Raw genomic sequence first — 22,371 nt, 5'->3', positions numbered from 1 at the left:
CCTAACTATTCATATACAATGCTTGTAGTTCTCATTTGGAAGTTCTGTCAAACTCAGGAGAGTATCTAGAAGTATACTCACTTGATCTTAATGTACTCTTTTTCCCAACGATTAAGAGCATTTTTCCCATTGGGTTTTTGCTACCTAACTAGGTTTTGACGAGGCACCCATCCTGGGCTAATCATACCCTTGTGAGCTCTTCTACTTACGTCCATAAGATGTATAGTTTTGACTTAATGCAACTTCTCACTTTTCTCCTTAGCCTATGGGTTTTTCTCCCACCTTGGGTTTTACCATAGCGAGGTTTTGTGAGTTTTACCTTTTATGCATTCTTTTGTTGATCTGAGACTCACATTCGCTCATTGTGCCGACGACTTCATCAACTATACTTACTTCATCGCTGAAAACCTAATGCGCCATTTGTTTGAATATTTACACACTTAAGGGGGAGTGTTGCAGTCCTATTAGATTAGGAATATGATTGTGTAAATCCTAGTGTATCTAGGGATATCTTGGAATATTCTCTAGGGTTATATATTATCCTATTAGAGTTGTAATCCTATTAGGGTAAGGATTTAACCTTCCTTACTACTATAAATAAAGGCACAATAGGGTGATACAACACACACTTCACAATTAAATATATATATATATATATATATATATATATATATATATATATATATCTATTATTGCCCCATCCTCTCTCTTTGTCCTTTATATGATTTAGTGAATTAGGTCTACAATAATTACTAAATAATTTCTTATTTAATTGATTTTTTGTTGAAATGATTTTTAATTATTGATTAAGAAGATGAATGATTGTAGAGTAGAAATCGCGCATTTTCGACTTGGACAGTGAACATTGTACTATTAGAATTACAATACTGCTCTTACTGTTTGGTTGTCTAACCAATTTTTTTAGTATAAATGTCACGTTGCTACGTGCAGTTATCTAAGTAATTTTGGTTGACGATTTATTATTAATTAAGACGAACGCTAGCGATCTCATTCTACTCAAGTTGCTTGTTGATTTGAATAGTACATTTCATAAAAAAAAAAATTAATTATATCCAAAATCGTTTCTTCATTTATTAGTTATCGGTAAATAGACCGATCATGTTTAAACAATCAAAATTAAAATAGAAATTTTTCAATCATCAATTAACAATGCATGATCGTAAGAAGAAATAAAGAAGTTCAAATGAAAAAGTAGCAAGCATTATTGACCGAGTTTTCCCCACATTTAATATTTATTAAAGTCTTAGTGTAGTTTTTTCCCCGAGTATAGTAACCCAAGAAATTCAGTATATTCATGATATTTTATTCGTTGTTTGTACATACCAATGATCATAAATAATGATTATAATATTAATGGTTTCAATCATAAATAATGATTATAAACGATTACAGTCATAAATATAAAATTTCGTAAATTGATTTGAAAGTATTTTAAGGAGAAATTCATCGTCATCGTTTGAAGAGCCAAATTAATTACTTTGTAAAAAAATATCTATTGGGTCACACACACACACGCGAGGTAACTTGTTCAAATTGTCAAGCTCTTGGTAGTTTCTGAATATCGTATGAAGTATGAACCCCGTTCCGGTTGTAATCTGCTATACTTTATAATTTATTTTGTCACACATCATAAATTGTATGGCACAAACAACAAATCTCCAACATCTGTAAAAGGATGTACACTTAGAACAACCACCGTAGCCGGAGCCGGAGCCGGAGCCACCTTCTTTTCAGATCCACACCAACTCTAACATCACACGTCTCAGTGAAACGTTTATATCAATCCTATGAAGAATAAAATTGCTGAATACTTGAGTTCCAGAGTGGTCCAGATGGTTATAAATTAGAAAACCGGAACACCCTTCATACTCTCTTACTTCCAATCTACACCTTCCTAGCATTCCGGTGACCAGGTGAGCTAGTCACAGTTCTCGAGGTAATGCTCGCAGTTCTTAGAAGTCTACGGAATTCTGATAGGCTGATCCTCCCATCTTTGTCAATGTCCGCCTCGTCAAGAAGTGGATCAATAGAACCTTTTAAACCCGTGTGCTGCAAAAGAAAAGAAAGCAATGTCGTACATTAGCAAAATTAACGAGATCAACACTCGAACCAATTCAGTGTGCCATGTATCTGTGTCGTCTGAGAGGGAGAAGGCAGATAATACTGACCATTCTAAGTTCCTCTGGAGTTATAAACCCATCTCTATCTATGTCGAATTTCTCAAAAGCTGCCCGTGAGCGCTGCTGCCATTTCTGTGAGTCATGTTCCTCCAATTGATGCACATGTAGAGTAGCTGCGACAAACTCAGTGAAGTCCACAAGCCCGTCTGTGTTGCTGTCAATCTGAACCAAGCAAGTAAACAACCACATCACAAACCGTACAAAGGAAGCAACATCCAAACTCTGATATAAGGATCGATGTGAGATTCACATCGCCTTGGGTTGGAGTAAGAATGATAAGGGGAAGAAGGCCCTAAGAGACTGACATCAAGAACATAATACAAAGGTGGGGTTTTCCCTTCGTAGAGAGAAGGCAAAAAAATGAAAAAGGAAAAAGTTGTGTGGTTGGCATACCGCTTCCAGTATCTCAAGGACACGTGAATCCTTCAATTTCCAAGGGACATCTTTAGCAAGTGCCTGCAATAAAGACATCAATTTAGAAGTTAGAGAGGTACCAAATTCTACATTTCATTAGGAAGTGGGCATCGAATTCTGAAGTTCAAACTTAATGTGATAAAGGTTTACCTGTCTCATTTCTTCGAGACTAATCGCACCATTCTTATCCACGTCAATTGCATCAAATTGATCTTTGAGATCAGATAGCTCCTCAGGATTAAGTGTGCTAGCTAATGCCTGCAAGGACAATTTTGAATGACAGAAAATTAAATACAAAACGCACTTGTCTTTAATGTATTGGAAACTCCAACGGAAGGAAATCTTTCTTACCCTTAGAGCAAACTGTTTCAAACGGCTATATCTCACGAACTGGCGCATGTTATTGAGAACAGATATATCGATAGGAATCTCTGATGCATCACCTCCTTCTTTAACCCACGGGTGTGCTGAAATGAAAATATAAAGAACAGTTAAACCCCCAAGGAGATAATCTTATCACTTCAAATAGTCGCTGCGAAATAAAATAATAATGTCTCTGGGTATTGACTATTGACACCACCAACTCAATTGCAAAGAAAGCAAGCATTTGGAAAATCATTTCCAAGTACCCTAGTAGTCAGCATTATTTCTACCAGGATGAGATCTAGGGACATACATAGAGCCTGAGCAGCAGTTAGCCTCGCCCGAGGATCCTTCACAAGTAACTTCTTAACAAAATCTTTAGCACTGTTACTTATGCTTGGCCATGGTTTGCGACCAAAATCAGGCTTGTTCCTTAAGACCTGCAAAAATAGAGGCAATTAAGTCTACTAAACAGAAAAAGGAGGGGAGGGTGCGACATATGCAAATAATGAAGTGGCAAAGGATTCTTGCCCCCAAAAAGGAAAATGAAAATGCAACAGAAAAGGGAACGGGTTTATTAGTACACAAAGTTAAGAAGCTATACCTCCTTAAATATACCATCTTCGGTCTTATCCCAAAATGGACGTCTCCCGCAAAGCAAAATGTAGGTAATAACACCAATACTCCAAACATCCGACTCAGGCCCTGACTTGCGTTTCAATACTTCAGGAGCAACATAGTAAGCACTGCCAACAATATCTTGAAACTTCTTCCCTGCATTTTCAGTTTAAACAACTTTATAGGTTTCAAATATAAATGTCCAGAAACCTCGTTACAACTAATAGATGAACAACACTGACAGGAACCTGTAAATCTCTTGATGAAATCTTTCTAGGACTGAAAATATGCATACCTGGTTTTATGAAGTCAGACAAACCAAAGTCCGTTGCCGTCAAAGGCGAGTCTAAGGCTTTCGACTTGAAAAGAAAATTCTATGAGCAAGGAATAAAGGTAAGGTTATTACAAACAACAACAACAACAAAGCCTTTTCCCACTAAGTGAGGTCGGCTATATGAATCCTAGAACACCATTGCGTTTGGTCCTGTGTCATGTCTTCCGTTAGATCCGAGAAAAATGACTCCAGATAACAATTGCTATATTCATGTTAATGAACTTGTTTATACCTCAGGTTTCATGTCACGGTGCACCAGACCATGTAAATGACACTCAGCTGCAACCTTGAGCATCTGCCTTACAACTACTGCGGCATCCTTTTCAGTGTAACGGCTGTCCTTCCTGATTAACCAAGAACAAGAATATAATAGCAATGTTACAGAAGATATCATAGAGCAAAAAATTCATTGTCAACCAGAAATCAGATGAGTATATATCCAGGACTTTAGGGAATCTTACTTCTCTAGAATCCGATCCAGCAACTCACCGCCTTCACATAACCTGATAAGACAGAAAATTGAAGACAACATATTAATAGGATGATGAAATACACACTTGTTATAAAATACAATGTCTCCGAAAAGATGAAGTTCACGTAACCAGAAGAGGAGTGTGTGAATCAAAAGAAGAAACAATGGATAGTCTGAAAACAATAAAAAGGAAACTTACTCCATAACTATATACACATAAGAGTCATCTTCACAGGCATTATAATAGTGGACCACATTTTCATGGCCTGCAAGGGCCTGTAATATCCTGACCTCTCGCTTAACATCCTCAACAGCAATAGGTAGAATCATCTGCCGCCAAACAAAATACCATTCAAGCATTAATGGAACAATTTCAAAGAGGAAAACGGGAACAAAGTAATTATCTTGCCGATGGATGCATCAATAACAATTACATGTTCAGGAAAACTGGCTGAAAAGAAACAAAATGAAATACATATTTCAACACTTGCAACTTAGCAAGAACAGGAAAACAAAAACAGACAATAACTTTGCTAACGATGCCTGCAATAAAACAAAAGGCAAGCCCCACAAAACTTGAGTAATTGTATCTGCAACTATTTATGCAATCAACCAAACTAAGTAGTTTCCATTAAATAGAATTAACCGCTACGGCAATTGAATGAAGGTGCTCAAGAGGTTCAAATTTTAAGAAGCGACAACTGAACCCCAAAAAATGGGAAGTTTAACTCTCTGCTCCTCAGAAAGACCAACAAAATTTCAAGCAAATGGAGACTAATTTAAAAAAGGCAAACGCCAATAGGAGAAAGTGGGAATCTACAAGAGATTAAGTCTTAATAGTATTGGAAAAAAGAGCAAAAAACCAGAATTTCGAATCCGCAGATAGAATCTACGAAAACACAACTAACAAGTTTTTTTTTTTAATATCACATTTAACAATTGAAATCCACCATAAATGGAAAGTTTCACAATTCATCAAAACAAAAATGAAAAATAGGGGAAACTCATGAACCCCAGAATGTCATACAGCAAAATGAGATTAAAAAGGGCAACTTTCCAATGAATTGATCCCAAAAAAAAAAAAAAAAAAAAAAAAAACACACACAAAACCCAATTCAGAAATTTGAGATTGCAGTTCAATACCTTGTTCTTATCAATCCTCTTGACCGCAACTCGATCCCCATTTGCCCTATCGGTTGCAACGTACGTGTACCCAAATTGCCCGTGACCCAACAACTTCCCGATCGTGTACCGCTTATCGAAATTCTTATCGTACCCGAAATCGGTCCGCGTTCCGCAGGGAATGACCCCCGTCCGGCTCCTGGAGTTGAGCTTGTTTTTGGGTTTATGAACAACCTGCTTCTTGGGCGGTTCATTGGGTCCGTGGGAGGGTCTCTGTTCTTGCTTCCCGGCCGTTGTGCTCTGTTTTCGGTTGTGATTGGAGCCAGGGGTGGCGGGCGCGGTGTTGTTGCTATTTGAGCCACTGACTTTGATGGTGGAGAAGCACCCTCCCATGGTTGACCCAGAAAATAAAAAAACAGAGAAGGGAAGAGAGGTTTTACTTTTCAGAGGTTTTGATTGAAAACCATTGCTGGCGGAGAAGGAAATGGATCATTTATGGAAAGGATCAGAGAAACATTGGAGCAGATAGGAGGAAAGATTGGAGCAGATCGGAGGAACAAGAGAAGAAAGAGAGGGAGGAGAAGGAGGGGATGGTCAAAGAGGGTTCTTATGACAAAAAGAAAAAAAATTAAAATTGAGAGAGAGAGAGAGAGAAAGAGAGAGAGAGAGAGTTGGCGCGGACGTTATTATTATTTACTTTCAAAACAGATTTTCTGAATTTTCCTTATGTCTTTGAGTGAAATAAATAATTTAACATCTCAGTATTATATTTATTATTTGTTATTTAAAAAAAATTCTAGAAGATTTATACACGTGTGCAACACGGTGAATTTTTTGTTGCTCATCACAGTAAATAGTGTAATAATAGTTAAAAACAACACAAGATTCATAAATAAAAAATAAAAAATTTAATTCATTAAAAGAGAATTTACTAGAATGATGGTAAGAATTTAACGAGATTAGAGATGGAAGTGGAAAGTGAATACATCTAGCGTGGGGTTAAACCAAAAATAAAAAAAAAAATAAAAAAAAAAAGCAAATCGTGAGTTTGCAATGGTAGATAATAAACGTAATTTTGTATAATTTGTTTGTGTAATGAAATAATTTTGTATTGAACACAATTAAATCTTGGAAGTGTATTATGTGTTGATTATTTTATGTTAGGGCAGGGATTAGGTTTTGCTTATGTTATCTTTGTCTTGATTTTTTCTAACTTTGTTGGGTTGATTGTGAATTGTGATCCAACCACGTCAACTTTGTGCACTCCATGTTGACGTGGAGCTTATATCCATAACAAGATTAGGTAGATCTCAATGGATCCCTGGTTTACACACACGCAAGCTATTTTTATATAGATTTTGAAGAATGTGATATGTGTATGTGTGTGTATACATACACATACATACACATACATATATATATATAAATAATTTGTTCTTCTTAGAATTTTCAGTTTTCTCGCATAAATTCATGAACAACAACAACTATACACGACAACTATACACCAACTAGTCCAAAAAACAGTAACTACACTACAAAGGCAAACAACAGAACAATTTGAAGGTAGGGGTCCTATAATGCTCAAAGTTCTCAAGTACTTTCAAGGAAGAGACATTGCATTCTTACTTTTATATTTATCTAGAGACAACGGTAATATACAGTATTAATGACGAAAGTTTGATATACTCGTGTTAATGGTGGTGACAAGTCCTGGAGATGTCTAATTCTTTTATTTCTAAAGAATCATGGATCGTTTCTCTGCCTCCAAATTCCGAACCTAGTAGGTTGCAGTAGCTAAACACAAGTAATGTTTTTGTGACATAAATCAATGCAGATATGGAAAGTTACCAAGGAACTCCACAATCATTAATTGAGCTCGCCTTAGCTAAGTTCCCTCCGCATACGGGCAATCAAATGATTACGAAATTACGTGAGCGAGTGTATGTACGTGGTACATACACTCACCTTAGCTAAAGTTGCCGGCCTTCCAGTAATTAATGGCAAACCAAATGATATGAAGCTCGTGGAAATGTTTCATCTTAAGTTAACTAGGCAAATTAATTTATTAGACCAACAGAAAAACTATATAAAGTTAGCCAAACTAGTCGTCTTGAAATCCTAAGGTTCCAAATTAATTCCCAATCTAAGTTTAGTAACAACGTTGTTTTTGTAATTTGATGTGTACAGGAAAGATAAATTTTATTGTGAGTGTGTGACCAAAAAGCCACATTATTGAGAGTATTAATTCCATATTGAGGAAATAAGGGATTTTGTATATGCTTATAAGTATTGTGCTACTCTTCATATTGCAAACTGATTTACAGTGGAGCCTCAACTTTCTTCACGGTATCATAGCGTGTTGTCCCTTGTGTAAACCCTAAAAGCTACAATTGGTCCATGTCACCGCTTTGTGTTGTCTACATGTTAGGCTTGAAAATTCGTTACACGTGAGGAAGTGGGTTGGCAATAATAATCCCATATCGAAAAAGTAAAAGACCTTGTAATTATTGGCACAATCTTATAATGCTATATAGATTTAAACTATATATATATATATATATATATATATATATATATATATATATATATTTTTTTTTTCGAAGACAATTATATATTATTTCATGCAATTATTGGCACAATCTTATAATGCTCCAAAATGTGTTTATATGGACCACCAATTGATGGCATACACGATACGTCTACTACAAACTTGGGTTGTTTAATTTGATGTTATAATAATCTACTATTTGTCAAATGTATATGACCCATGTATTTAATACTTGCTGCCCTGAACAAGAAGGGAGACAAAATTGACGACTTAACCTTATTTTTTGCTCTATCTAAAGATGTCTGCCTTGAATTTAATTCCTGCTTGATCATAAAAAGTATTATTTTTGTGTGACAATCGTACAAGCGCATGTTTTTTAACACATGTTTATTCGTCAGTACTATATTATTCGACGAAATATATATTAATAATATGGTGCTATTTACACATTTATTTTTATTTTTTTTCAATTTCAAAACACTCCTTGTTAGTTTTTGCCTCTTTGATCTTCTTCAATTCATTCGATCCAATGACTGAAAAGTTAGAGAGTGTGTCAGAGATTAAAAATGGTGTGTGCATAACACCACCCTATTAATATTGTGGTTTGTTTATAGTGACAATTTGGATGCAATCCCTAACTACTAATATTTTTTTACTAAAACCTTTGTGATTTTTAATTTTTGATCAAAATCCCTAACATTAATGTAATAATGTATTTCTACGTAGGTTATTCTATTTTTAAATTAAAAATGAAATTTGTAGTTATTTATATAATGAGATTTTAAATAAAACCTATAATTTATGGGATTAAAAAAATATTAAAGAAAAATTATACTCGCCAATATATTTTGTGTGTGAGTGTGTGTGTGTGTGTGTGTGTGTGTCTCTCTCTCTCTCTCTCGCTCTCTCTCTCTCTCTCTCTCTCTATATATATATATATATATATATATATATATAGATATAGGGAAAAGATCAAGGGACAAACATTTTGACAAATATTTTTACACTTATTTTAAACCTTTAGATTACAAAACATCCAAAGGTTCATATTCATTCATTAAATGACATGAATGCTTAAGTGGATTTTAAATAATATTAAACATAAAAATAAAATTCAAAAAACATAAAATATGGAAGGTAATTAAAAATAAAATTAAAAAGGAGAGAGGATTATAAATCACACTTTAGAAAAGGAAAAACAAAAGAATTTTTTTAATGGATTCCTTTAAACCTGCAGATGACTTTTAACATGAAAGATGGTTAATCCAGCCAAACCCATCATCTGCAGTATTGCCTTTGGTGTTGCTTCTACAATTGTAAACTGAAAGTAGTTTTTTCTCAGATTTTTTTTAATAGATTTGGTGTTTTACTCGAGAGTATAGGTCTAGTTGAAGGGGAATCACCATAAGTAGTGGAAACAAATTCATTAGTTAACTCATGGCTTTGTTGAATTATTTCTTGGCAATCAATCTTTTGCTCGTTCCTTTTTTGTTATTTATTAGGGTTTATTTTTTATAAAATGAAAGAGGAGAATTTATCTAAAGCATTGTAGGAAGGGAGATGGAGGTTACAGTATTTTCATGTTTTTGTTTTTCTTATTTTTTATTTTATTTTTATGCTAGGTTCAAAGTTTGATTATTGGTTTTTTCAATTTTATCCTATTAGATATAAATTTTAAATTTAGATTAGTGTTTTCTTTATTAGTTACTAGCATATGGGCACACACATAGTGTGTGTGAAATTTTTTTTATTTTTGTTTTTGAAATAGAATGAGATAGGAAGAGAGTGATAAAGAACATGGGAATGGGAAGTTTTATTTATTTTTTTATTTTTTTTATATTTTAATTAGAGATATGTTAGGATTACATGTAGGTGAGGCTTTGAAAAAAAAAAAAAAAAATTTGATTGTGTGAAATTACATTTCTGCCCTTATTTCTTATTCATGTTCTATTTTAGTTAGAGGGTTAAACTGGTAATTTCATAGGGTTTTGGTTGACAATGAGTGTTTTATTAATTAGTAGAGATAATCCACATCATCATCCAAGTCATTTAATTTTAAAACTCTCCACATCACTCTTAATCTAGACCGTTGAATGTTATAAAATCTAAAGGCTACAAGGAAGTGTAAAAATGTGTGTCAAAATGTTTGTCCCTTGATCCTATCCTATATATATATGGGTACGTTCATCAAAACTAATCAAAAAATTATTGTACCAAAACATGGGTACATTCTTCAAAAAAAAAAAATGATATTAGGCTTAATAACATTATTAAATTTCTTGTATTAAACTTGATATGGATACATTCTCAAATCAACGAAATAGAATGTACCCATATAAGTTTAAATTTTTTATTAGAGAAAAAATTGAATGAATTTTATATATAAAAAAAGGGTACATTTTATATTAAAAAAAGGGTACATTTTTCATATAATTATATTTAAGAATGAGTACATGTGATGACCCATCCCTAATTTTTTATGTAATTTCTCCCCGAGTATGTGAATTGACATTTATGCCCTTGTTGGCAAGTGACGTGGACGTGTTTATTCGTGCTTAAATTATTTTTCTCGCTATTGTAATTAAATAGTACTCATTATTACAAATGTGTGAGTGCAAGTTAAGCTCGAATCGGAGTTGTGGCGGAAAAGTTACAATACGTTAAAGTGCGTTAAAAACGGTTAGTTTTATTCATGGGTGCATTAACTTTACAGTGTTGGAAACATTGTTTTGGATAGATTTCCTCTGATTACGTTTGTACAAATCCTATCCTTTTCCTTCTTTAAAATTGGACCCATGCTCTATGCTTTTCACCAATCAAAATCCAATCATTTCTCCTTAAAAAAGTGGATCCGGTCCCCCTTTCACCTCACATTCACCAATTATTTTTCTTTAAAACCCTCCTCACCACCAATCAGAAGCCATCCCTCACTTACCTTGCACCAATGAGAAACCCACTCCCATTTTCTGTCACCTAATAAGAACTCAGCTTTCACTTTCTCTTTCTCTTCCTGAACTCTCTTCTTTCTCTGCGACTGGAAAGAACGACCCTCAAACCTCACAAACAAAACCAACAAACTTCACCATTGTGTTCCTCTCGAACTTACGAACTCAACCATACCAACCGATTCTTGAACGGTTGAGTTTTAAGTGGTCAACGCGAAGTAACTCAGAAGCTCCGACTCGGTCGAATTTTCCCCAACATGATTCCAACGGAGTTACAAGGTTTTGAAGGTTGTGGAAGCTTTTAGGTGACTCCCCGAGGTCCCTAGACTAAGTTTGGAGTGGAGTTGACGTAAGCACGTACAAGTTCTAGGAGTCAAGTTTTTGGCCGAACCTTTTAAGCCATTTTCAGACCACTTCTGTAACATCCCACATCACCCAAGGGAGTGGATCCTATAAGCATTATATGTATATTCCCATCTCTACCTAGCACGAGGCCTTTTGGGGAGCTCACTGGCTTCGGGTTCCATCGGCACTCCGAAGTTAAGAGAGTTCGGGCGAGAGCATTTCCAGGATGGGTGATCCACTGGGAAGTTCTCGTGTGAGTTCCCAGAAACAAAACTGTGAGGGCGTGGTCGGGGCCCAAAGCGAACAATATCGTGTTACGGTGGAGTCGAGCTCGGGATGTGGTGGGGGCTCGGGTCGGGATGTGACAACTTCCGTCCACTTTTTGGACTTCCAAAAGGTATAGATTTGTTCTCCTCGTCACAGGCTTCATTTCCACATAAAGTTTGTTAAAAATGGTTGATAAATGAAGAGGTTATTAAGGTTTGAAAATTTTCCAAAAATCGTCGATAAATCCCCAGTTTCCAACGAACCAAACGGCGGCGGCAGATGACGAAGCTCACCAGAGAAGACGAAGAATATTCCGTTAAAGTTGACGGAATATTCTAACGGCGTCAGGTAACACCATTACTATTTAACGGAATATTCCTAACGTGTGTGTCGTGGGTTGGACAGCGCGTGAAGGCGCCTCCAGCCGATGAGTGGTTGACACATGTGGGTTCGTGACTTCGAGTAGAATATTTTCGTATATTCAAACCTTCCGTTTAATCAAACTATGGGGAGTTATTCCTAGTTTTTAGTGTTGTCCTTATTAACTAATTAGTATTAGTTGTTTCACATATAAGAGAGACATACCCTGAGGACGCGCGTGGACAAGCGAGACTAGGGGGCTACGATCCTTCGACATACTAGTGAGTGGATACTTTGTTTTCATATATCTATTTATATATTGTTTTTCATATATCTATTTATATATTGTTTTTCATCTATCTATTTATATATTGTATAGTTTCCATAATATATTTAAATGAATTTATGCATATTATGCCACAATTTACTTAATTTTAAAAATACTGTTTGTGGTTGAGTTTTATATTGTCATGACATTCATATACATTTTACCTGCTCATAAATATTATACTGTTGTGAAATGCTAAAGTAATTCTACGGGATGCGCAGGTAAGTTCAGGTAAGTTTATTGTGTTGTTTGGAGCAACTAAATTGTATGGCATGCTTATATTCGCATAGTTAGTTCATCATTGTTGCACCCCAGTGTTAGTGCTCTCGTCCCGGGCTAGGGCTAGCCTTCACATGATTGTTCACCTCCCGCATCGCGCACTCGCCTTGCATCCAAGTTAGGTGCTAGCCTGTTGTACAGGTCGCATTAGGCGACTCTAACTTGTAGGTGACCCGCGCATAGCGTTAGCCTTCACGTGATCGTAACACTATAACATATATTATTACACCTAGCCTGTCGCACAGGTCACAAGTGACTTCAACTCATGTGTTAGCATAGATTGATGAGCAATAGGTGCAGTCGTACAGGTCACATTAGGTAACTCTGACTTGCATGCTAGTATAGATTATTGAGCATAAGATTATATTTATATTGTCGTTGAGATATTCTATTGTGGCATATTTCTAGATTTATTGTTGGCATGCATTTGATTTCATATTTATACGTAGTAGGATTTTTGGGAAACTATACTTGTTTTACAACAAGGGGTTAGTTTGTTCAGAAAACAAACGGTTTTTGGAAACCTTTATTTTTGTGCCTACTCACCCTTCTGTTTTTCGCCCCTCCAAGTCCTAGTTAGTTGAATTTGCTTGGTGGCATACGAGGAAAAGCTGGTGTTCTGACATACTCTATTTAAAAGTAGGAACTGTTTCTGGTTGTGTACTAAACACTTATTTAGTTTCAACTACACTAATGTTAGTATCTATGCTCTGAACAGTTGTAGTTTATGGGTTGTACCTACTACTGCGCACTCACTTTATTAGTTAAATTAAGTTCTAATTTCGGTTTTTAATTTATTTACATTTTTACATCACTTACACTTTGGTTACGTTACATTCAGGTGACGACCAGCATATCTCGACTCTGGTTGGGGTGTGTCAATACATATAAGATTAAAAAATTGAAAATTTAATTTAATGAGTACAAACTTATTGAAAAGACTTGGCTGCTGAAAGATTCAGCATCATCTCCTGCTACCAACCAATCACGGTTGGACACGTGTCCAAGTTGTGATTAAAAAATTCACAACTTGAACACGTGTCCAGCCGTGATTAGTTAGCAGTGGGAGGTGCTGCTGAATCTTTAGCAGCCAAGTCTTGTTCCAAACTTATTATATATATATATATTTTTTTTTAATATTTTGGAAATGTTTGAATTGAAAATTAATTAGGAGTTTAATAAGGGTGTGAGTATTAAAACTATAAATCAATTACTAATTTTTATTATAAAAATTATGTAACTTGCATGTAATTCATTAATGTATTAATGCTAGGAACTTTGCTCACAATCTAAAAACTGATAAAATCTTAATCAATGAACATTAAAAACTAAGGACAGAATACTAATGTTATAATATATGATTTAATAACACGACGTGATGTTGTCACTCAACAAAGATATTATAATGACAAACTTAAACAAAAACAAGGTCTATAGACATAATTACCTATCTACCCCTTGCTCACCTTGGGCTTGCTGCTATGATGTTGGCCCACTCCTCACTGCCACGGTAGTCCCTGTGGCTGCCATGGTGGTGGTGCTACTTGGTGGCAAAGTTACTCCTCTTACCATTGTATTGAGCCTTGTGGATCGTCGTGGTGGGGCTATGTCTTGTCCTTCATTATTCGATTTGGATCTTTGAACGTAGGAAGTTCCATTCATCATGGTTTCCAAATTTCTAGTCATTGCACTTTTCTTTTACGTTTATTCAAAGAATTTTATAAAAAAAAATCTACAAATAAGGACGTACGAAAAATCGACAAATGAACAAGAAATGAGAAACTTTGAATGCGAGTGTCTTCTTTGAGCATGTGAATCAAACTCTTAATGAAATCATCAATTTGTGGATGCAAATTTCCGCCTTCTTTTTCTTGGATGAAAATGCACCTGCAAAACAATTAACATCTTAGGTCAATGCCAAGAGCCTAACGCGCCCACGATGAATGGGGGACTTTGGCTGAAAAACCTTCGATGCCAAAGTTAGAATTTGAGAGAGAAAGTGTCTAAAGAAATTTGAAGAATTTTAGAAGAGAATTGGACTTAGGTTTTGGAGAAAATGAGTGGGTATATATAGGGGTGTGGCCGGCCCTATTAGGAGAATTGGGACCGGCCACATTTGGTTGATTTGTGGGATTGATTGCAAGATATTAAGTAAAATAATATCTTGCAATTAGTTTGGCAATTAATCAATTAATTAGGAAATTAATCAATTGATTTTGGCAATTAATCCTAATTTGAAAATGATGATTGGGAGTTACCTTATGGGTGAGGATTGGATGAGGAGTGATAAGAGGGTTTAAAAGAATACAATTTTGATCACCTTTGACATCGATTAAGCCATTATTGTCCGTTGCATGCGGTGGGAATCCTGGTGTGCCTCGAGGGTAATTTTGTCTTCTTTACCTAAAAATCCACATGTCGCCTCCGTAATTTTCTTGATTATTTTTTGCTCCACAAAGTACATTCGACATTTTTGTATAATGCTTTAATCTCAATCATTTGAAATTCATTTTGCCACAATTACTTTACCATGTTTCTATCTTTCTTGTTTTAAAGAATTTTTCCAATTTGTTTTTTTTAAGGAAAAAGGAATTCGTCAGCTTTTGGTAAACTTATTTTTCAACTCTTCGAATGAGTAGATTTTTTTTTTTTTTTTTACAAGAAACGACAAATTAGTATTTCATTAATCGTTCTAGACAATTACATAGGTCAATTGGATACAATGTTCCAATGATCAAGTTCGAATTTTCTCAAACAAACAATTAAGTAAATCCCTAAACAACCACCACATTTACAAAAATTATAAAATCCGTACCTATACTATTCTGTCGCAAAACGATAGATGCAACATCTATAACAAATCATTGCCGAAACAAAACAAGATAAAGTTATCGCAGATGAGCGAGATCACATAAAATCGTTATTAGTAAACAAAGTCACATAACGTATCGCTCAAGGCGAAAACCACACACGGTTGTCGCTAGGCGAGACAAAAAAATTAATCTACACCAAGAAGCGACCCACCAGTCGGCTCATTCGAGTGTTAAGACACTTGAGCCACAACTACATGCAGCCTCATCCGATGAGTGGGATCTACCACGACTAGGAGTTAAGGGAGGTGGCAGAGTCGACAAATCTGAAACTTAACGCGACGGAGCCACCATATTTGACACTCCCAAAGCGGCGGAAATGACATATTTGGTCACCAAAGGCGACACAAATGCCAGATCTCGATGCCTAGAAAGCGCAATCGTCAGGTTCGGTCATGAAGGTAGTCAATCGTCAAATCTGAGCTCACAAGGTGGCAGGGCCACAATGTCTGAACGCCTAAGATGGCGGAAAGGATAAATCTGGTCAACCAAGGCTGCACAAACGCCAGCTCCCGTTGCCAGGGCGGTACAGCCATCAAATCCGGTCACCCAAATGCGATCAGCCATCAGACCTGAGAGCACAAGGTGGCGCAGCAAAATATGGGTTAATAAGGTTGTCGCCATTGTGGTTTCGAGCGGGCAGTGGATTTGACCCACCAACAACCAAGAATCACCCAAACATCAAATATCAAGCTCCAAGTTAAAGGATAAAGCCTTGGATTAGGGCAAATATCGACTTTGGGGCGGAGGTTCCAAAAAATCATGAAATTTGGTTTCCCACAAAATGGCGGGGGAGTTGAGGTGCTGGTTATTAGCACCTTTGAAGAGAGAGGAAGACGATTCGCCGAAAAAAAACAGTTGAGTAATGAGAAAGGACGTGGTCGTGGAAAGTGGGAGTAAGAGGGGAGGCGACTGTGGAGGGCTAGAAAGGTGGAGGGGGCTAGGAGGATGAGGGAGAGGCTAGGAGGAGGGGAGGGAGGTTGTCGCTAGCTCAAGCCAAAGCAAGGATAGGCGGCGCTTGAGATTTCAAAGCTAGGGTTTTTGGGAGAGAGGATTGAGGGGAGAGAGTGGGTTGGGAGAGGGAAAATTTTTCTTCAGGCAATGTAGCCAAAAATATTAATGTGTATTTTTTTTGTTTACACTGTAAAACATCATGACCTTAACCTTCGACCAAAATAAAAATTTGACAAGTAAACAGTCATTTTTCTGTTTTTCTATTTAAAAAAAAAAAAGAAAAAAAAAGCAACTTATAGTAAGTAACGGTTATTCTTTTTATAAAAAACCAAATATCATATTACATTGGATAATTAAATGACTTTTTTGCTTAGTTGGAGTATGATCTTCTGTTTTTAAATTGAACTTGGTGCATGACTTAGTTGGTGCGTGACTTACTCAATGTAATGAATGATTTAGTTGCCACTCACAAAAATAGAAGGTTCTGAAATATAAGAGTTAACCCTTTGATACTTGAATCCTAAATATACTTTATCTAAAGGAAGGTCTTTACCTTGTGAAAATTACTGTGAATGTTCAATATTCTTAAAAGTGGATTTCATTTGCCTCTCCACTTGTGTATAGAAAATCTTACATTCATTTTTCAAATAACAAGTTTATTATCACATTAATATGGTTGATCTAATGTGTGATTTACTACTCGTTTGGAAGTGTTTTTAAAATGGTCGAAATTGTTTTTGGTGAAAGTGTTTATGGGACCAATTCGTAGTAAAAATGCAAGTAAATCCTAAAATAGCACTTAAAATACTTCTTCAAAGTTGCACATAGCCGGTGATTCTTACAAAAAACAATTTAACTGTTTTTTAAACCTAAAAATATTTTCTCTTAAAAGTTTTTAAACATTTTAACATCACTTTCAAACAAGCTATGTCTAGTGTAAATAATATTACTGTATTAAAAAGTTGAAAAATATGAATTGTGCAATCTAGGCTACTGAACTTTTTAAAAAGGAGTGCTTTAGTAGAATTAGAATATGCCGAATGTTGAGTATGAACTCTTAGAAACTGGTAGGCAAAGTAGGAGAAATAAACCTTTGACTTGACGAACGTAACAAACAAAGTGGAAAACAATCGAAAGTGACCAGTCAAATATGGCTTTGTCTCCACCATTTCTATTTTTCTAGTCCGTTGCTTCTAATAAAGTAATTAAATGAACCTAGTCACTGATAATTTAGAGGTATTTTTCTTCATATTATTTCAAAAGATTCTATGCTCAAATCCTCTACTTTATTATGTAGTGTTACTATATAATATAAAGCTATAAACATGTAGTAAAACTTATATATAGTATAATGTTAGAAAATATTACTTTTGATTTAGTTATTCTTAATAAAAGTTGTATGGATATAAAGAACAATATTAGTAATGAATTTTGCCAATTTCTAACATTGGAAAAAGAGAGACACTTAATTTTTAAAACTAGTGAATATATATGTATGTAATATTCTCTTTAATGTTATTATTCCTATGTAAATTTTATAAATACACACTATACATCCAATGCAATCTTCAACCAATTCAAATGAATACTTTTTCTTCTTCCTCTATTAAATCAGTCATGCCACTTAAGCTCAATATGTGAAGTCAGCTAAATGTAAATATTCATGCTGAGCTGTGTAAGAAGTTCTGTATGCTTTAACTAAGGAATCATTGTTGCAATTAGGCAAGAAGGGGAAATAGATAATTTTGAGGATGACAAGACATAAATACCAAAAGTTTCATGTCAAAAAATTGTAAACATGTTTGAAAAATGAGAAGTATTTTGGCTTCAACAAGAAGATGTTTGTGTTGATGAAGTATTATGTATCCACAAGCTTAAGATGTAGTATTAACTCTGAACACAAAAAAAGTATTGTCCCAAACAACATTATACCTATTGACAATTGGAAAGGGGTCCTCTTCGGATCCCTTCCACCTGAGCCACAAATCCGAACCCTTGAAATTTGATTCAACGGCTAAAAACAGGGCCCCCTTTAAAAGTTATAATTACTTTAGCCATTGGATCAAATTTTAAGGGCCTAGATTTTACGCTCAGGTGGTTCAGGTGGAAGGGATCCAAAGAGAATCCCTTTCCATTGACAAATATTACCATGTGGAGGCAAGAAAACTAAAAAAATTATAGCTTATTAGAATGTGAAGCTTATTCTTATGCATACCTGACCCAACTTAAGATCATAATTTTTTATTAGTACAAAGATATTATTTTTTATAGAGTATTTAGAAAGGTTTTATTGTATATAAAAAATTGAGTCAAGTGCTGATTTAGTCCCTGACCTATCACCTCAGTGAAAATTAGGTCCCTGAATTATTTTTCGGTAAAATAAGTTCCTAAATTCATTAAAAATTGCTAATTTCATCCCTACTATTATATTCAAAGCTATTTTTATCAAAAATTTTGTCAACTTAAGTCACTTGACACACTTTAGGGTGTAATACTGTTATTTCCTAGCCTATAAACCCTTACCATATCATATAGGTTGCAAATCTAACATCTAATTTACCCTCCAAAGTTAACTTACACTATTTCTTATATAAAACTACCAATTTACCCTCCAAAGTTAACTCCATACACTATTTCTTTATGAAAAACTACCAATCTACCCTCCAATGTGTATCACATGCAAGTAACATGACTTAAATTGACGGAAAATTGAATATAGTAGCTTTGAATATAATATTATGGATGTAATTGGCAGATTTTTATAATTCAATGACTGATTTTTGTGAAAAAAAATAGTTTAGGGACCAAATTTTCACTGAGATGATAGTTCATGGACTAAATTGGCAATTCACCCTAACAAATTTATAATATGAACCATTGAATATCATCTCCAAATGAGATATCATATGTCAAACTTTTATTTGATGGTTAATTGAATACAAATATTAAATCTTCTTCTATGTGTCAAATGTTTATTTTATTATTATATTAAGCCCATAGTTATATTAACTATTAAAAATAAGTGGAAAGATGCGTGGAACATGGCAATCCCTATTCATGTTTTGAGCGTGGTTACAATGGTTACAACCAGCTTCCAATGATAGGTGGGAATTGGTTATGATTATGTATTAAAGAAGCATCTCTGCTCACGTGATAATTAACAACATGTTCTATTCAGAAAACTAGCTCTATCACTAGTAGAACATTAAGGATCACAGTGAGTAGAAGACTCTCTTCTGGGTTCTCTGTGTATTCAGTAGAAGGCCTTTCTTGTATATCAGTATATTCTTCTTCTACGACAATGGTATCCTCAGGTACTTGGCTATTATCATTGAAACCCTTCTGTACAATATACAGGCATGACGCATGCTTACCCTTATGTATAATTACATGAGTTTGTTCCTGGGTTCACATGTATATATTTGATTAAGTGCATGAATCTTGATATATGCTTGTAATCTTGAAGGGCTCACCTGATTGCATGGAAACATACATATATATACTTGTACATATAAATGCAATATTGATTTGCGGTTTACACGATACACATACATATATTTTCTTGTTTTAAATAGCATGTAATGATTGTAATCCTTGTTGGAGTCTATAAACTCTAATTTAAAAGTTCCAACACTTCCAACATGGATTTTGACCGTTAAAAGTAGGCTTTCATCGATCAAAGAATCCAAGTGCAACACATGTTCTACATCAATCAACAGCTTCACGTGCACGTGGACGACCACCGTTAACCAATATTGTTTACAATACCCAAATATATGGAGGGGAAGCATATGCTTCAAACTAATAATTTTCATCCAATTAGCTGATTAGAGCATAGATAACGGGAAGTGATATTCATACATCTTTTATTAATTTTTATCTTTTGATCTTCTTCAATTCATTCGATATAACGGTCGAAAATTAAAAGGGTGTGTGAGAAGTAAAAATGGGTGTGTGGATAGCACACCCCTAGATAAAAATTAGCTGTTATAGAGCACTCTATTTCTTCATGTTGTATTTGGCTCAATTTTATCCTAGTAGTGTAAGGAATTCCTTACACTTTGATAATTGATGTTGAAGAAAGTTGACTTCACGATAAAACCACTTAACAATATGAAGAGTAACCCAACTTACTCATACAACTTTGTAATGTCCATTCTCTCGTAAATGTGGGATTCATTCTCAACACGCCCCTCAACTGGGGCAAATTTTATAGCCTAATACATGGACAACACAAACGAGGTGGCGTGGAACACGCATGATGGTTGGGCTTCACACTCAAAACAATTTGATTTGATACCATGAAAAAAAAAAATTGAGATTTTACCATAAAATCAATTGCCAATATAAGAGCCCAACTTACTTATAAACCATTGCAAAGTTCATTCTCCTATCAATGTGAGATTCATTCTCAACAGCTGTACTCGTTGCCCAAGGGAATTTTGTGTTTCATTTAATTTTCTACTTTAAAAAAAGTTGATTAGAGTATTGTGCTTCTCTTTTTGTACTCGAATTTGAATTGATCTTCTTGCCGTTTAAGTAAATTTTGTATGGAATATCCATTGTATCGAGAAAAAGAAAATTTCACTCCAAAACACACATAAACGAATTGCAAAGTGATGAGATGAAATTTTGTATCATGCCCTGTTTTAGAAATGCAAATGTTTTATGTGTTGATGATGTGGTTTATGAGCTTTGTGAACTAACTATCGAACGAATTTATGGTTGTGCATTACTTTTAGAAATGTAATGTTTTGTGCAATTACTTGGTCTGTGACATGAGGTTCGAGAGACTAGCCATGACAAGTTTTTATTTGATATACTCGCTCATTTGCGATGCTTACACTTGTGTTAGTACCAAGTCTACGATCGAGACGAGCTTCACACTGCAATTACGCTTAGAATAGGTATCTTTAGTGCAAGCATGTACAAGTTTTGCATTAGGCAATTAGGACCCAAGTGTGTACAAGTTTTGCATTAGGCAATTAGGACCCAGGTGTGATGCACTTAGCGTGAACTTCACATGATTGTGGTATATGAGCGTAACTTAACACACAAATTAACCCTCTTTTGACAATTGTAGCATATAAATAAGTAGGGATCGTTCTAAACCGGGGATTAGGAGGGATTGCTAAATCACTTGGAAACTGACTCAAAAACGTAAAACAAAGGTTAAAACACTAAACTAGACTCGAAGAATGCAAAGCTAAACAATAAAAACACTAAAACAAACCCAAAGACTCAAAACTGCCCCAAAACACTCAAAACTGCCTTAAAAACACTTTCTGGGCAGTTTTGAGCACTTTCACTAATTTGGACGAATTTGGGTAACAACTTGAATCAAAACACTCAAAAACACAATCTAAAACATATTCTAACTAATTAGACACTCTAAGACACTTGGGGATTTGGTTTTTGACGAAAATCAAACAAACAAAACAAATATGTAAAATAGGCAGATTCTGACGAAATTGGTGAAATTAAGTGGATGGTGAGATGGCTAGGAGGTTTTTCTCCACACATGGCATACTTGCATACAAAATAATCTCCAGTTGCTTATTCGATGAATTTATGAACCTCAACACCCCAAGTTAATTAGGTACGCTTAAATTAACTCTCAGATTTCCCTTAGGTCATTGAATTGAATGGAATTAGCGCATTGCAATCAAATTATTCCTTAAAAGTTTTCTATATGAAAGCGCATGATAGAAAGACAATCAAAGATCATTAGGTTCTATGGAAATCATAGGTGTTGACGAGGCATTCGTAACTATGAAAGCGCATGATACTTATACCAAGAATTTACTTAACATAATTGCGACCAACAATCTTAACTACTCATGGATGTGAGTTCCCAACGATTAGGTGAAGTTCCCTCATATCCTAGCATCATGTTTATGCATGCAAATCAAGCGTGCACTCTCAATTCATATACATAAGCAAGTTTTAAT

At 35.0% G+C, this 22,371-nt stretch overlaps 1 protein-coding gene across 1 annotated transcript; it reads right to left on the bottom strand.

The window, feature by feature from the left end:
* Positions 1-1,603: 1,603 nt before the first annotated feature.
* On the bottom strand, positions 1,604-6,235 carry LOC137738503 (calcium-dependent protein kinase 28). Its single transcript, XM_068478097.2, has 12 exons — positions 5,546-6,235; positions 4,602-4,732; positions 4,392-4,433; positions 4,163-4,274; positions 3,892-3,970; positions 3,583-3,752; positions 3,292-3,418; positions 2,967-3,082; positions 2,766-2,873; positions 2,595-2,657; positions 2,190-2,363; positions 1,604-2,070 (listed from the first exon to the last, which is right to left on the bottom strand). The coding sequence occupies exons 1-12, from the start codon at positions 5,915-5,917 to the stop codon at positions 1,906-1,908; spliced, it is 1,659 nt and encodes a 552-aa protein (XP_068334198.2). The 5' UTR covers positions 5,918-6,235; the 3' UTR covers positions 1,604-1,905.
* Between the last annotated feature and the right edge of the window lie 16,136 nt (positions 6,236-22,371).

This window comes from Pyrus communis, chromosome 15 (genome assembly GCF_041283825.1).
Source record: "Pyrus communis isolate YQ-2024b chromosome 15, ASM4128382v1, whole genome shotgun sequence".
NCBI lineage: Eukaryota > Viridiplantae > Streptophyta > Magnoliopsida > Rosales > Rosaceae > Pyrus > Pyrus communis.
The sequence above is the reverse complement of the archived record's forward strand: the minus strand, read 5'-3'. Positions and strand labels throughout refer to the sequence as shown.

What these genes read in the sequence shown, in the direction of transcription:
- LOC137738503 (XM_068478097.2), bottom strand. Translation starts at nt 5,917, where the DNA reads ATGGGAGGGTGCTTCTCCACCATCAAAGTCAGTGGCTCAAATAGCAAC. An exon ending in ACCGTGACATGAAACCTGAG is followed by an intron (nt 3,971 to 4,162) that starts GTATAAACAAGT and finishes CCTTGCTCATAG; the next exon opens with AATTTTCTTTTCAAGTCGAA. An exon ending in GTCTCGAAGAAATGAGACAG is followed by an intron (nt 2,658 to 2,765) that starts GTAAACCTTTAT and finishes TCTTTATTGCAG; the next exon opens with GCACTTGCTAAAGATGTCCC.